Source organism: Parathielavia appendiculata, assembly GCF_033297405.1.
Source record: "Parathielavia appendiculata strain CBS 731.68 unplaced genomic scaffold N657scaffold_2, whole genome shotgun sequence".
NCBI lineage: Eukaryota > Fungi > Ascomycota > Sordariomycetes > Sordariales > Chaetomiaceae > Parathielavia > Parathielavia appendiculata.
In genome coordinates, this window is record NW_026944221.1 from 2347544 (window position 1) to 2362153 (window position 14610).

The window sequence follows — 14610 nt, forward strand, 5'->3', positions numbered from 1 at the left end:
GTTAGTGCAGAGATCAGCATTGAATTGATATTAGCTTTGGAGCCAACGTCTCTAATTCCGTGAACATGGCCCGAATTCTCTCACGGGATCTGGTGAGAACTGACAACCTCTATCTGGACATGAACTTACTTGCCTTCGATTAATAACCTCTGGACATGGCCGTGCACCTTTTGTATAGTCTAACTCACAGTATTCAACCATTACATCTTCAAGACCAGCCAGTCCTCTCCAAAACTTGGGTATTTCCGCTTCAAGTCGCCCACAGCGCCCTTGACTGGCCCCTGCAGCTCCTTCCCGCCGGCCCATACCTTGGCGCCAACATAATGCGCCATGAAGCCGTCCGGCCCTGAGAACATGAGCAGGTTTTTCCCGCCTTTGACCGGATTGCCTTCGCCGTCTTTGCACTGGCATCGCTGGCCGTCTGCGCCCGCCGGAGTGTCCTTATCATCCGAGACTACCAGCTTCTTGGCCGAGTGATATGAACAGTCGTCGGTGTTGACGGCAGAGCTGGGAGCAGCGACTCCTGTGCTGTTCCGGCCTCCAGTTGATGACCACAATCCCCAGGTTGACTGGCGCAGCGCCGGCGCCGGCCCTGACACTTGTGCTAGCTGTGTGACGGTCTTGGCGTCGATAAACGAGCCCTCCTCGTCCAGAGTACAAGAATACCTGAACCTCTCCCCGTATCGCGTTCGGAGCTCCTCCATCATCGCAACCACCGGGCCCTTCTTCTCCCCGCCGTCACAGCCGACACAATCCTCCCTCCGCCTGTTGGCCCACACAACCTCCATCTCCACCGCTGGGTGGTCAAGCAGCGCCCTGGCGGCCTGCAAAGCGGGCGCAATACCCGTGCCGCCAGCAAAGAAGATGACCTTTTTCTTCCCCTTTTCCTCCTTCCTCATGACCCCATCCCCGTCATCACCCACCCCCACCCTCCGCCTCACATCAAAAGCCAGCCTCGGCCCTCTCAACTCCACCGTATCCCCCACCTTCAACCTGGCCAGATACCCGGACACCTCACCCTTCTCCATCCGCCGAATATACAACCTCAACCTCCCATTCCCCTCAACTGGCCCCGCCTCTCCTACGAGAGAAGGCGACGACGGCAAGGGCGTGTAATCCCGCGCGACCTGCAACTCAGGCTGTTTTACCTCGACCGACCACAGGCCGTGCTCCCATGCCCGTTTGATGACATCCACACTGTCATTCGCATCCTCGCTACCACCCTTTATGCGGCCCATGATTTTCCAAACGAACCCGGGAGATCTGGGTGGAGCAGGCCCGAGGGTGAGGAGAAACGCGGTAGGCGAGACTTGCTCGCGCGAGATAATGGTGAAGGGGACAAAGGTGTCTTGGTTGAGTGGCTTCGGGGGCGATTGGGCGGAGAGGATCGCATCGTCAGCGAGGGCGACGACGGCAGCGAAAATCAGTAATGCCGCGAAGGGCCATCTTGGTTTCCGGGGTTTTGGCGCGTGCGCTGGGTTCAGCCATGAGTTCCGTCCTTCTTTTCCGTCCCCGTTGACGGGTGGTGGTGGTTGTTGTTGTTGTTGTCGGTTCTGGTGGGTGTTGTCAATCCCAGATCCTGAAACGACCGATTCGGCCCTTGCCCATGCGGCAGCCAAGAAAGCGGGTGGCTCTTGAGGTTTAGGCCGGTAAGTTCGGGTGTCGGTATCGGGCTGGGATTGCGGTTTGCTTATTTTGATTGGGGGCGGTCGGCGGTTATTAGGGATGGTGATGTGAAAACTGCGGTGAGCGACCTCCCGTTGGAGTGTGAGATGGCTGCGGAAGGGTGAAGTTGCGTGAGATGAGGTTCTTGATGAGGCGTTTCGCACGAAGTTCAGGATTCCATATCTAGTTGCTGGTATAGTCGGTATACGACTGTGTAAATGAACATATGTTTGCCTCATTTCGAATTCTCCCCTCCCTGGTGCTTGCGCTCAACCAAAAAGCAACCATGAGGATGCAATTTCATGCAGTTTGATGCATGCGTTGCGTTTCTGACATGTACGGAGAGGGATTTCAATATGCACCTAAACAATATGGCCCCGCCAATGGCAAGTCCAAAAGACACTACGGGACGGAGTCTCACCGTGGCAACTCGTCGTTCTGCAGGACGCTGAGTGATTGCTCAATGAGTATTGTATGGAGTCTATACGATTCTAGTTTCACAACCTCAGGATCTGTCCATCCTGCTTGATCCCCCCTCTGAACAGCTCCTTAATAACCCTCCCCTTCAAGATGGTCTCCCCCACGATACCCTCGACATGCTTCGGCTCAACTCTGCCGTACCAGATGCCATGCCCCGCCAAAGGATGCGCCAGGCCGTCCTCTGTCCTCAGGGTTGGCGGCATATAGACGATGACATTTCCCGCAAACTTGTGCCCGCCAATATGGCTAATCAACCCCACCCTCGCCGCATACTCCCTCCCGGACGCCGCCCCTTCCACAGCAGCAGCAGCGCCCTCCTCCCCTTCAACTTCCACAGGCCCCTTCGACACCTCCACCCCTCGCTCAGGCAACCTCTTCTCAAACTCGGCCCTCAACACTGGCCCATAAATTCCACACCTCCGATCCCGTCCGCCATGCCCGCATATGAGCACCACCACTTCTTTCACATCACGCACCCCCCACAGCAAACTCTGGTACGCCGGTTGACGCAGCAGCCTGTCCCTGTGAATCGGCGACAGGCCGTCGTGCATCGGATGCAGGGTGTCGGGTTGCAAATACCCCTTCACCAGCGCCTCGGCGCTGTCGAAGGAGACGCGCGGCAGAAAGGGCACGTACTTGAAGTGCGGGAGGATGTAGACGGAACTGGTCTGCAGTTCGGGGCGTCGTTTCGGCGGAGGGGAGGAGGGGAAGGAGGAATTTAGGACGGAGATGTTGTGGAAGGGCTGACAGCGACCAATGTGTTAGTAATGATGTTGAGCAGTGCAGGAAGGTAGGGTATCGGTGAATGAGGTAGTACATCGTTGAATTTGCCCTTGGGGCCAACCAGCTCGCGCAGGTCGGCTGCCAGATTGTCACCGCTGTTATCCTCTTCTATGCGCGACGGCCAGTCGTCCTTGCCGGTGCAGACCAGCACATGCTGGGCGTAGTTAGAGATGAGGCCGTTGAGGGGCGCGCGGTGGTCTATGGGGAGGTCTTCTGGGAGGTCTGGCGTCGGGGCGCATGGGCAGCTCGGGGCCGGGCATACTGGTGTCGTCGGGAAGGGCGGGGAAGCCTTGGCTGCGAATGATCTGTTTGGCGTCGAGAATGCAGCTCTAGTGCATGCTCGCGCCAACAACCGGTGCATTGTCATGGCGGGCGGGGATACGGACGCAGTCTTGGGCACATGTTGAAGCGCAGTTGAGGGTGCGGAAACCCAGGCAGTAATGCGTACTTGAATCTCTGAATCAGGGTTCGGTCGGCGATTGACGTCGATGGAGAAACTAAATCCGAGGCTGCAGCAGATATGCAATGTCGGGGCACAGCCTCGCTAAGCTAATGTGTTTGTTTTTCTGCACAAGCTCCTGAACCTGGATGCAAGCTGGAAAGGACCTGAAGTGAAGAAGAGCATGATTCTACATGATCACCAAGGGACGGACAACAAAATGAGCCTATACTTGTAGACATCGGCGTAACTCGATAGAACTGTAGTAGCAGGCATATTTGGATAGCAAATTCACTTCATCCCACTGTTCGTCTCTCTTCCCATCTATGAGCTGAACACCCGCTCACACTTCAGGAGACAAAAAATAATGCCCCGGTTGCGCCCCTCCCTCTTCTGGCGTGCCAGGCGGGAGATATCCCCCATGGCCGCCAAGCTCCTACCGGCTTGTCGAGACCTGGAGTCGGCCGCCAACGAGCTGCGCTGGATCCGCGAGTATGTCCGAGACACCAAGTCACCCATCCCTGATGAACTTCGGGTCTGGCAGCTCGCCGAAAAACGTGGCCGGGGCATCCCGCTGCAATATGTCCTCGGGACGCAACCGTTTGGTGATATCGAGATCAAGTGCCGGCCAGGGGTACTCATTCCGAGGTGCGCCAACAAAACCTACCTAGCGTCGCCCTTTTATCTCAGTGTATTTTCGCTCACAAAACTGCTGATAGACCCGAAACAGAGGCCTACACCCTCCACCTCGCCTCGCTGCTCTCCCAGTCTTCCCCACCACCCACTTCCCTCTCAATCCTAGACCTCTGCACCGGCACAGGTTGCATCCCTCTCCTCCTCCTTCACTCCCTCCTCATCCCCCTCCGCGCCCCAACCCCCATCTTCCTCCACGGAGTCGACATCTCCCCCGCCGCAATCCGTCTCGCCCGTGCAAATCTTACTCACAACACCCCTGCCCTCAACCGCTTCCCACATGCCTCCTCCTCCTCCTGCCCATACAACCTCACCTTCTCCCAGTTCGACATCTTTTCTCCCTCCCTCATCACCCACCTCCAACACTTCCTCAACCCCCAAATACACACCCCCACACCCACAGGCACAGGCACAGGCACACAAGATCAAAATACCGAACCACCAACAAAAATACCAGATCTCCTCGTGTCCAACCCTCCCTACATCTCCCCCCGCGACTTCAACTCCGCCACAGCCAGAGCAGTCCGCAACCACGAGCCGCGCCTCGCACTCGTTCCCCAACAACAGGAGGGACTCAGCCCCATTCACAGGTACCGTCACGATAGATATAACTGCCGTCCCGAAGACGTCTTTTACGCACGCATCCTGGAGATTGCCAGCGTCCTCAAGCCAAAAAGGGTGCTGGTGGAGGTGGGCGGGTGGGAGCAGGCTTTGAGGGTTGTGAGGCTGGTCCTTGAGAACAGTACTGCGGCGACGAGTAGGAATAATGATGGTGGGCATAAGAGTCAAGAAGAGTACAATCTGGTGGAGGTGTGGCGAGACGAGCCGTCGGCTGGTGACAAGGGGGAGAGGGTTGAGGTTGCCGGGAGGGAGGTGGTCGTGCAAGGGGAGGGAAGAGGTAGGGCGGTTTACTTGTCGCGAGTTTAACAGGAGTGAATGGCCATCACACTGTAAGATACGAGAGTCAATGGCATTGATCATGTTCAAAGGGTAGATAGGCATACAGGTACTCTACAACAAGTTCACTCTTAACACCTGGCTATCCTACACACAGATCATAATACAAAGTTTACAAGCTTGCCATCCCTGATGACAATCACCTTCTTAGCCTGCCTGACGTCGAATGTCCCGTTGATCAGTTTACTGCTTCCCTCGTCCGTCTTGAGAATCTCACCAACGATCCAGTCCTGAAGCTCATCGCCAGCCAGCCCGTTCGGTTTGGAAATCTCGACAACAGCCCTCAGCTTGCCATTCACCTGCACCGCACACGTCTGCTTCCGCGGCTGCAGCATCTCCAACTCCAGCGTGCCGTCCACCACAGGAAACGACACCTTGCCTTCGCCCGCGAACATCGACCTGCCCTCGGGTTGAAGCCCCAAGATGCTCCAGCACTCTTCCGAAAAAGCAGGGGTAATAGGCGCCATCATCCGCACGAGCGCCGACACGGCCTGCCTCAGAACGCCCTCGCTTAGCACCGCGGCCTTCTCCTGGATGGCATTCGCCAATATCATGAGGTCCGACACGACCGTGTTCAGAGGGTAGACCTTCTCGTACGACGCCGTGACCGAGGCAATCGTCCTTTGTACATCGAGCCAGACAGCCACATCAGCGTCCCACTGCGCCAACTCATCCACACTCATGGACTGGAGTTTGCTCGCCTTGTCCTCAAAGTATGTTTTCGCGGTGGGAATGTTTGCATCTGCCGAGGCCGTGCCCAGCTTCCGCACCATCTCATGCACCCGACCCAGCCAGCGGGTCACGCCGACAATCTTGTCGCCGTCCCAGTCCAGGATCTCGCTGACAGGCGCCTGGAACAGCATGTGTGCCCGTGTCGCGTCCGCTCCGTGTTGTGCGATGACGTCAGTGGGATCGACGCCGTTGTGTTTGGATTTGGACATCTTTTCGTATGTGACTGTGGCGGTCTCGCCTGTATCGACGACCTTTGGACTAGAGGGGTCGGACAGGTCAACTTCGTCGCGCCTGAGGAACTTGCCGGTTGACGGGTCGACATATGTCCTGCCGTGCACCATACCCTGGGTGATGAGCCGTTGGAAAGGCTCGAACGTCTTGTCCTTGGCTTCCCCGTTCTCGGGCACAAGGCGAGACGTCATGAGGAATTTGTAGATGAACCGGGCATAGAGCAAGTGCAGAATAGCATGTTCAATGCCTCCGATGTAAAGGTCGACCGGCAGCGACTTCACCCTCTCGGCAGAAAACGGCGCGTCCTCGTTGTGCGCGTCGACGAAGCGCATGTAGTACCAGCTGGAATCCACGAACGTGTCCATAGTGTCCGTGTCCCGCTTAGCAGGACCGCTGCACTTCGGGCAAGACGTGTTCACCCACTCCTCGAGCATCTCCAGAGGGTTGCCCGTCTTTTTGCCGGCCCAATGTTCGTCCACTTCGGGGAGCAGAACCGGAAGCTGCTCATCCGGGACCGGAACGGCCCCGCACGAGTCGCAGTGCACGATGGGGATGGGGGTTCCCCAGTATCGCTGACGGCTGATCAGCCAGTCTCTGAGACGCCATTTCTCAACTGGCTGCGCTAGGCCCGCCTGTTCCAACATAGCGACCAGCATCTCGCCGGTCTCCTTGGACGACTTGCCTTTGAAGAGGCCGCTGTGCTCGGTCATGATGCCATGGTCGACAAACGGGTGGTTCTGCAATGCTGTGGTCGACTCATCCTCGGAAGCCGCCAGCACAAACCGAACCGGCTCATCGTAGTGGTGCGTTTTCCAGAAGGCATGATCACGTACGTCATGCCCAGGAACCCCCATCACTGCCCCCTCGCCATAATCGCCAATGACATACGGCGCTACGTACACAGGGATGGACTTTTTCGTGGCCTCGGGCGTTTTTTCATGGTACGCCAAAGGGTTGACGGCCCGGATGTGAGGCAACATGTACCCCACTCTGGAGTCGGGTGGCAGTCCAGGGAGCGTATCCAGGAATGCCTGCAGTTCTGGGTCCTTTTCAGCCAACTTGGCAACAACCGGGTGAGTGGACGCAAGAGCCAGATACTGGACCCCAAACAGGGTATCCGGCCGGCTAGTAAAGACCTCGATGGCGGCGTGCACGTCGTGGTCGAATGCCAAAAGCGGGAACTTGATGGTGGCGCCAGTCGACTTGCCCAGCCAGTTCTTCTGCATCGCCAGCACCCTCTCGGGCCAGGCATCGTTCTTCGCCAACACCTCCAGGTCCTGGAGCAGTGATTCCCGAAACTCAGAAATGCGGAGGAACCACTGCTTGAGTTTCCTCTTCTCCACCTTCGCACCGGACCGCCACGAGAACCCGTTGGCGTCGACCTGCTCATTTGCCAGCACCGTCTTGTCGACCGGGTCGTAGTTCACCTCGGCTTCGGCCTGGTAGGCCAACCCCTTCTCCTGAAGCAGGAGGAAGATTTTTTGAGTGTGCTTATAGAAGCTTGGGTCGCAGGTTGCCAGCTCGCAGGACCAATTCCAGGATCCGTTCATCATGGCGAGCTGTTCCTTCATCGATGCGATGTTCGCTCTCGTCCATGTGGCCGGGTTGATGCCCCGCTCGATGGCGGCGTTCTCGGCCGGGAGTCCAAATGCATCCCAGCCCATGGGAAGCAGGACATTGCTGCCTTGGAGAGAGTGGAATCTGGCGACAACATCGGCGATGGTGTAGACACGGAGGTGGCCCAGATGCAGGTACCCTGATGGATACGGGAACATGGGCAGGACGTATTTGCCTTTGGCTGCATCGGTGCATTGGTGGGTAGACTCTGGCAGTGCAGCCCATCTCTGTCGCCACTTGGAGTCGAGGGCGGGAAGATGGAGCTTCGCATCAGCATACAACCGAGCTGTGGCGCTGAGGCTTCGAACCGCGGTCCACGGACCGGAGCATGGAGTGGAACAAGCAAAACGGCGAGACAGAAGACATCTTGAAGCGGCCGAGTTCAGATGCGGGATGGAGCGGCCTATCGACCTGATGTAGCTCAACGACATTATAATTTGCTTTACATTATCAGTGCTGGCATCAAGAAAGGCTTTGGCGTCAATGTCTCATGGTGGCATTGTTCGTGATTCTCACCAGAGAAAAGACGGAAGCTCCATGGAGCTTAGGAAAGCTACCAAAAATAAAAGTGGGGACTCTGGAACGATTGGCTCGTGCACCACATTGAAGATGGAGCAGGCCAGCAGCGCCGACAGCATCGACTTCTGCACGCCTAACTAACATATCTATTAAACATTCAATCACGTTGTTTAAACTTGACGGAGCAATGTCCAACCTGCACGTCTGAAAGTGTCTTTGTTGCTGAGGGTTCTTGGGGAAGGGAATCACCAAACTACGATGTCTGAGTTGACGTCAGTGCATATGAAGCTCAAGACATCATCATGCAATGTTTATCCTGGGGTGAGCAGTATTCAAAGACTGAACTTTGGGTAAGGTACCTACTCGAGAAAGACGTGAGAAGTTGGTTTCCAAAATCACCGCTACTCCTTCACTCAGAACCCTTCTGTACTGTAGTGACAACTGTGTACCAACACAATTAGCTCCCCGGCTATAAACCCGCACCTGGCTTGTCAATCGGGCATAGTTCTCCCTTGTTGGTGCAAGGTTTCTACCCTACATACTGTTATTATTTTACTTTCATCCCTTCTCTGAGAACCCAGATCTGGATTCGATCAGGGTTGCATCTCTGAACTCGTGCCAAGACGGCAATCGACAAGCGAAGTGGGTCCTACGCACAGGCCTCAAGTCTTGTTGCATCAGTCATTGTCCCTTGGCACCTGCTGCCCCCTTTCTAGGCGTCAATCATGCATCAATTCAAACTCGACAGATCTCTCTCTGGTCATTTTGCTTCGACTCGCCGTACTTGACACCTAGACTTTTAATTTAGACGCTGTACAGCTCTATACCAAACGCGCGAGACTCATGGTTGTCAGTGTCGTTCCAATTTGAACCAGAGAAAAGCCTAGACTCAAATATCCGGTTTCAACTTCAACCCAATCACACCGTTGTTCCTCCTGCCTCCCATTTGCTCAGCGGCGCTCTCCCGATTCGATACATCGGGAGCGCCGTTATGATCCCCTCGCCGACAACATCAGACCAAATACCATAACCCCCCCCGACTCGGCGTCTACAACCCTCAACCCCGGTCCTCCTCGAGGACCGCAATTTCAACCGGCCATGCCTCCCCTCTACTCCAACCTCCCCTTGACCGCGCGGGACTCGCTGGAGCTAGCATCGCTCGCCTCCTCCAGCCCGGGCGCCGCGACCACCGACGACACGTCCTCCCGTCCGAGCATCTCCTCCTCACGGCGCGCCTCGCTCGAGCGTGACGATCCTCTAGACTCATCCAACCCCGCAGCCACCACCAGCCGTAGTCGACCAGAGTACCACGGCCGCTCCATCTCCGTATCCTCCACCTTCGACTTTGCTTCCAACCTCTTCCCCTTATCCAGCACAGCCGGGGTCGGGTCGGGGGGCTACACTCCTTTAGGCGCGCCGACATCAGCGGGTCTTTCAGGCAGCGCCAGCGGTGGGGGTAGTGGTATCGGTGCGGTAGGGCTGGGAGGCGGATCGCTGGAGAAGCACAAGACGCTGACTTACCTCAACGGGCTATCGCTCATCGTCGGGCTGATCATCGGGTCGGGCATCTTCTCGTCGCCGAGCCAGGTCAACTCGAACGCCGGGTCCCCCGGCGCGGCGCTGATTGTGTGGGTGGTGGCCGGGGTCCTGGCATGGACGGGAGCGGCGAGCTATGCCGAGCTCGGCGGCGCGATCCCGCTCAATGGCGGGCCGCAGGTGTACTTGTCCAAGATCTTTGGGGAGTGGGCCGGGTTTCTGTTTACCTGGGTTGCCGTGCTGGTGCTGAAACCCGGGAGCGCGGCGATCATTGCAATCATCATGGGGGAGTATCTGGTGCGGGCGGCGATTGGCGCCGAGGCGGAGACGGTCAATGTCTGGATCAACAAGTCAGTCGCGTTGGCGGGGTTGGCGTTGGTTACCTTTATGAACTGCGTCTCGACGCGGTTGGGAACGCGCATGAACGACGTTCTCATGTTTCTCAAGTTTGTTGCATTGCTCGGCGTTACGGTTATTGGCATCGTGGTGGCCGTCACAGGGTATTCGTCTACGGGCACGGCGAATCGGGACTGGAAAGATCATGCATGGTTTGAGGGGACCAAGACGGATGCGTCGGCATGGGCGGTGGCGTTGTATGCTGGGTTGTGGGCGTTTGATGGATGGGATAACGTGAGCTTACCTCCCGCTACCCACCAACTTCAACAAGCGGACTGACAAACTTTCCAGACAAACTACGTGGTAGGCGAGTTCCGCAACCCCAGCCGGGACCTGCCGCGGGTGATCCACACCGCCATGCCACTCGTCATATTGAGCTACCTCCTGGCCAACATCGCCTACTTCCTCGTCCTCCCGCTTGAGACCATCAACTCGTCCAACACGGTCGCCGTCATGTTCGGCGCCAAGGTATTCGGGCCAGTCGGCTCGCTCATCCTGGCCCTCATAGTCAGCGCCTCGTGCTTTGGCGCGCTCAACAGCTCCACCTTCACGAGCAGCCGCCTGGTCTACGTCGCGGGGAAAGAAGGTTACATCCCCTCGCTCTTCGGCCGGCTCGGCACCGGCACGGGGATACCACCGACTCCTGAGCTTTCCTCTACCCTGCGAACCCGCTCCTGGCTCAAAAAGAAGCTCGCATCTCTTGTCGGCGACGAAGACACGGGCCTCTTCTTCACGCCCATCCCCGCGCTCGTTCTCAATGCGCTGCTCACGACAGGGTACATCGTCGTGGGCGAGTTTGGCACGCTCATCACGTTTTATGGCGTGGCGGGCTACACCTTCTACTTCTTCACGGTGCTGGGCCTTATCGTGCTCAGGGTGCGCGAACCCCACCTGGAGCGCCCCTACCGCACGTGGATCACGACGCCCATCATCTTCTGCTGCGTAAGCCTGTTCTTGCTGAGCAGGGCCGTGTTCGCGCAGCCGGTGCAGACTCTCATCGTCGTCGCGTTTGTCGTGGCCGGCGTGCCGGTGTATTTCTGGAGGGTGAGAGGCCAGGGGAGGAGAGGGGTGCCGATGAAAAGGGAGCTTGGGGGGCGCGGAGAGAGGAGTCCGTGGTGGAAGTTCTGGAAGAGGAGGTGACGAAACATGACATAGAGATGAAGGGGTTGGCATAGCCTGCCGGTTCCAAGTGTTGTATAAGGCAGTACATACATACAGACGCGACACGATACAGCGTCGGCGAATCATAATACCCACCACCATAGATAGATTGGTCATATACTCTTAAGCATCGCCGAGGACGGTATCGCACTGGTGCCACAGAAGGTTGGACTTTAAACAGTTGTTCATTCATAACTCATAAGCAGATCCCATCACACCACACTTTTAGACATGTGGTGGGAATTATGTACAGTTGGTTTCGCTCAAAAAATAAATAAAGCTCGCATGTCCGAAGCCTGCATCCTTTGGTTAAGGATTCAACTAAGAGCGTCCAGTAATCTGCCGCTGACCGTACGCCTTGGTGGCATAGTCGCCATTGTGCACAATCAGGTCCTCCGGGCGGTAGTCGAGCTTCCCACTCAGGTAGCTCTCGAGGATGCGCTTGGTGCCCTCGGCGTAGCGCTTCTGGGCATCGAGCGAGGTGCCCGACATGTGCGGCACCATGGCGTTGCCGCCGCCAAAGGGGTTCTTTGCGGTGCGCAGCGGGTGGTCGGCGGGCGCGGGCTGCGGGAACCACACGTCGCCACCATAGCCGCGCAGGTGGCCCGTCCGGAGCGCCTCGGCGACGTCCTCCTTCACGACAATGGCGCCACGCGCCGTATTGACCAGCCAGCTGCCGGGCTTCATCTTGGCGATCAGGTTCTTGTTGAATAGTCCCCGCGTCTTCTCGTGCAGCGGGCAGTTGATGGTGACCACGTCGCACTGCGCGAGCATCTCCTCGAGGTCGTCAACGCGGCGGCAGCCGATTTCCTTCTCCTTTTCTGGGGACAGCGGCTGGTAGTCGTAGTAGAGCAGCTCCTTGCAGTCGAAGGCCTTGAGGCGGCGCAGAACGCGCTCGCCGATGCGGCCGACGGCGACGGTGCCGACCACCTTGCCCTCGAGGTCGAACTCGTTCTTGGCGGCCTCGGCCACGTCCCAGCGGCCGGCCTCGATCTGCTCGTGCGCGGGCACAAAATTGCGCACCAGGATGAGGATGGTCATGACGACATGCTCGGCGACCGAAACCACGTTGGAACCTGTCACTTCGGCCACGGTGATGCCGCCGTTGGTCTTGTTGGCTGCATCGAGGTCGACGTGGTCTGAGCCGATGCCGGCCGTGATGGCCAGCTTAAGCTTCTTGGCCTTGGCCAGGCGCTCGGCGGTAAGGTACCCGGGGTGGAAGCTGGTTTTGTGTTAATATGGTGTCCTTTCTGAGTGAAGCTGGGTTACCGAAGCAGGGAGGGCTCACGGAGTGGTGATGATGACCTCGGCGTCGACCAGTTCCCGGTCGAAGGTCGAGTTCTCGCCCTCCTTATCCGACGTGGTCACCAGGGTGTGGCCCTGGTCCTCGAGCCACTTGCGGAGGCCAAGCTCATTCTCGGTCGTTCCAAGCAGCCCGGGCACCTGCCATGCCAAGTTAGCTGGGAGTCACGGATCCATTGCTCCACAGCGCCGGGTGCCGTTGCCGAAGGATCCGCCAAGACGGGTCTGGCTACCGATTCCTTCTCCACTTTCCCGAAGACTCCGAAGCAAGCCTGCAACCCCGTTCCGATGCAAGGGTGTGACGCAAGGAGCTCCGCGATACCCCGCAATCCTAGTGTAACGGCAGACGACTCCTTTGGCTACAACGGCACACGAGCGGCACGCACGGCGGGTGGGGGCAAAGAGAGTAGAGTGTGGTTCTTACCTGCTGAGCATGCTCGCGCCCGTCGTACAGAACAGCCAGAACTTTAACCTTTTCCCGCCCCATGGTTAGCAGACGTTGAGATGTCAATGGTCCGAATTTCGACGCATTGGAGTTGACCCTCCCCAGGAGACCCGGGGCCGGGGCATGAGTATGAAGAGCAGCCCGCCAGGGGCGAGTGCGCGAGACAGAGTTGAAAAGAGATGAGGATCGGAATGAAAAGAGGGATGCGGAGCGAGCAATAAGTACCATTGTGACTGATTGATTGTGGTTGTGATGGATATCGGAAGTTGAAGTTGGAGTAGTTCGCTGCGGCGAGAGAGGGGACGCCTTCTTATCGGTTGTAACGGAACAAACAAGGACGTTGCAGTGCGTATTGGCCGGGACGGAATAGGTGACGTCTGCAACACAGGGATATGGAAAGAGGAACGCGAAGTCGAAGAGATCAGACATCGGATGACAGCAGACCCGGGAATATTTATGTCCTCCATTCCCCTCTCTGCCCTCCTTTCGGCTTCCTGTTTGTGGCACCCGATGCTCATGTCCGGCATTCAACTCTACCCGGGAGGTGATTCGGAGAGTCGTCAGACAGACCGACGTCGTGAGATGCCGAACCGGTCAGGGGTGGCCGGGCAAGGGGCCGGTTCGATTCGTGCAGCCGTTGTGTTGCCTCGCCTACCATTGATCGACAAGTTCTACTTTTCATTGGCTCGTGGAAATCTTTGTGTCCTGCAGTTTGCCATGTCTCCTACTGTTGATTGCTCATTACCGGTGTTGACGCGGGACACAGCGACTGCAGCAGTGCAGCAGTGCAGAGTGCGACGTCGCCATGAACAGTGCGAGGTGGTATGCAACTACGCATTCATCCTCAATTTGGTCCATTCAAAAACCGTGGCTCGACGTTGCTCAGCAGACCATCGATTATGGCAACAGGTTTAACCGGCAGAGTCGATTGAGTGCTCTATCATGCCAGAGGTCTGCGTAGACCCGGCCCTGACGGCTCCCTTCTGTGGCAGGTTCCAACGGCTTCAACTCGATCTACGCAGCATTCAGTTGACGGACAAGTCGACACCTTTCCGGGTTCCCCTCATGCGGGAAGCCAAAACCGCCGACGAATTGCCATTTTCCCCATCTGCAGTTGCACTCTGCTCAATGACCAGGCATTTTCGGTACTTGTTCTTTGCTTGACGTGACACGGTTGTATCTCGGTGATGGCTCGGCAATCGATACCCTGGTCTGGCCCCGCTGCGGGAAGGCGGGGTAAGGTTGTGGTGCAGCTGCAGTCAGCTCCAGGGCTGCGAGACCTCGTCTGGAAGTGTTCCGGATGAGGCAACTCAGGCAAGCGTGTGGGTGGCTGTTGAGAGGAACACATTGGAACCCAAGTTCCTCTGGATCTTATGTCCCTTCAAGGACTGGATAGAGATCAGAAGATTAGCTCATTGTTATCAGTTGTAACATCCACCAGTATCAATGCAGCCAACCAACATCATGACAGTTTATTCCCAGCCCTATAAAGTCGACAAGAAATAGGAAAAGAGGATCAAGTATAGCACCGTAGTAAAATAGGTACGGATAATAAGTAAGGTAAGGAAAATAAAAAGAAAAGTTAAGAAGTACGACAGGAAGAAACATCAAAGAGAGAATGTAGGAAAAGGCAAATAGAGAGAGATATTGAAAT

The 14610-nt window shown here is 56.9% G+C and overlaps 5 protein-coding genes across 5 annotated transcripts; 2 read left to right on the top strand and 3 right to left on the bottom strand.

The window, feature by feature from the left end:
* Nucleotides 1-34: 34 nt before the first annotated feature.
* Nucleotides 35-3320, bottom strand: N657DRAFT_661605 (uncharacterized protein). The gene is made up of 7 exons (XM_062795104.1): nucleotides 2963-3320; nucleotides 2167-2888; nucleotides 1255-1446; nucleotides 924-1197; nucleotides 637-875; nucleotides 553-604; nucleotides 35-464 (listed from the first exon to the last, which is right to left on the bottom strand). The coding sequence occupies exons 1-7, from the start codon at nucleotides 3293-3295 to the stop codon at nucleotides 201-203; spliced, it is 2076 nt and encodes a 691-aa protein (XP_062651270.1). The 5' UTR covers nucleotides 3296-3320; the 3' UTR covers nucleotides 35-200.
* A 395-nt stretch (nucleotides 3321-3715) lies between these two features.
* N657DRAFT_641501 (S-adenosyl-L-methionine-dependent methyltransferase) lies at nucleotides 3716-5073 on the top strand. The gene is made up of 2 exons (XM_062792161.1): nucleotides 3716-4015; nucleotides 4087-5073. Exons 1-2 carry the CDS (start codon nucleotides 3735-3737, stop codon nucleotides 4985-4987), a joined length of 1182 nt encoding a protein of 393 aa, XP_062651271.1. The 5' UTR covers nucleotides 3716-3734; the 3' UTR covers nucleotides 4988-5073.
* N657DRAFT_641502 (leucyl-tRNA synthetase) lies at nucleotides 5054-8103 on the bottom strand. The gene has a single exon (XM_062792162.1). It carries the CDS (start codon nucleotides 8026-8028, stop codon nucleotides 5116-5118), a length of 2913 nt encoding a protein of 970 aa, XP_062651272.1. The 5' UTR covers nucleotides 8029-8103; the 3' UTR covers nucleotides 5054-5115.
* A 1111-nt stretch (nucleotides 8104-9214) lies between these two features.
* N657DRAFT_669335 (uncharacterized protein) lies at nucleotides 9215-11188 on the top strand (the record flags this gene model as incomplete). Its single annotated transcript, XM_062795482.1, has 2 exons — nucleotides 9215-10282; nucleotides 10340-11188. 2 exons carry the CDS (start codon nucleotides 9215-9217, stop codon nucleotides 11186-11188), a joined length of 1917 nt encoding a protein of 638 aa, XP_062651273.1.
* Nucleotides 11189-11530: 342 nt separating this feature from the next.
* Nucleotides 11531-12998, bottom strand: N657DRAFT_566936 (formate dehydrogenase; the record flags this gene model as incomplete). Its single annotated transcript, XM_062788468.1, has 3 exons — nucleotides 11531-12431; nucleotides 12498-12652; nucleotides 12936-12998. The coding sequence occupies 3 exons, from the start codon at nucleotides 12996-12998 to the stop codon at nucleotides 11531-11533; spliced, it is 1119 nt and encodes a 372-aa protein (XP_062651274.1).
* Nucleotides 12999-14610: the final 1612 nt, after the last annotated feature.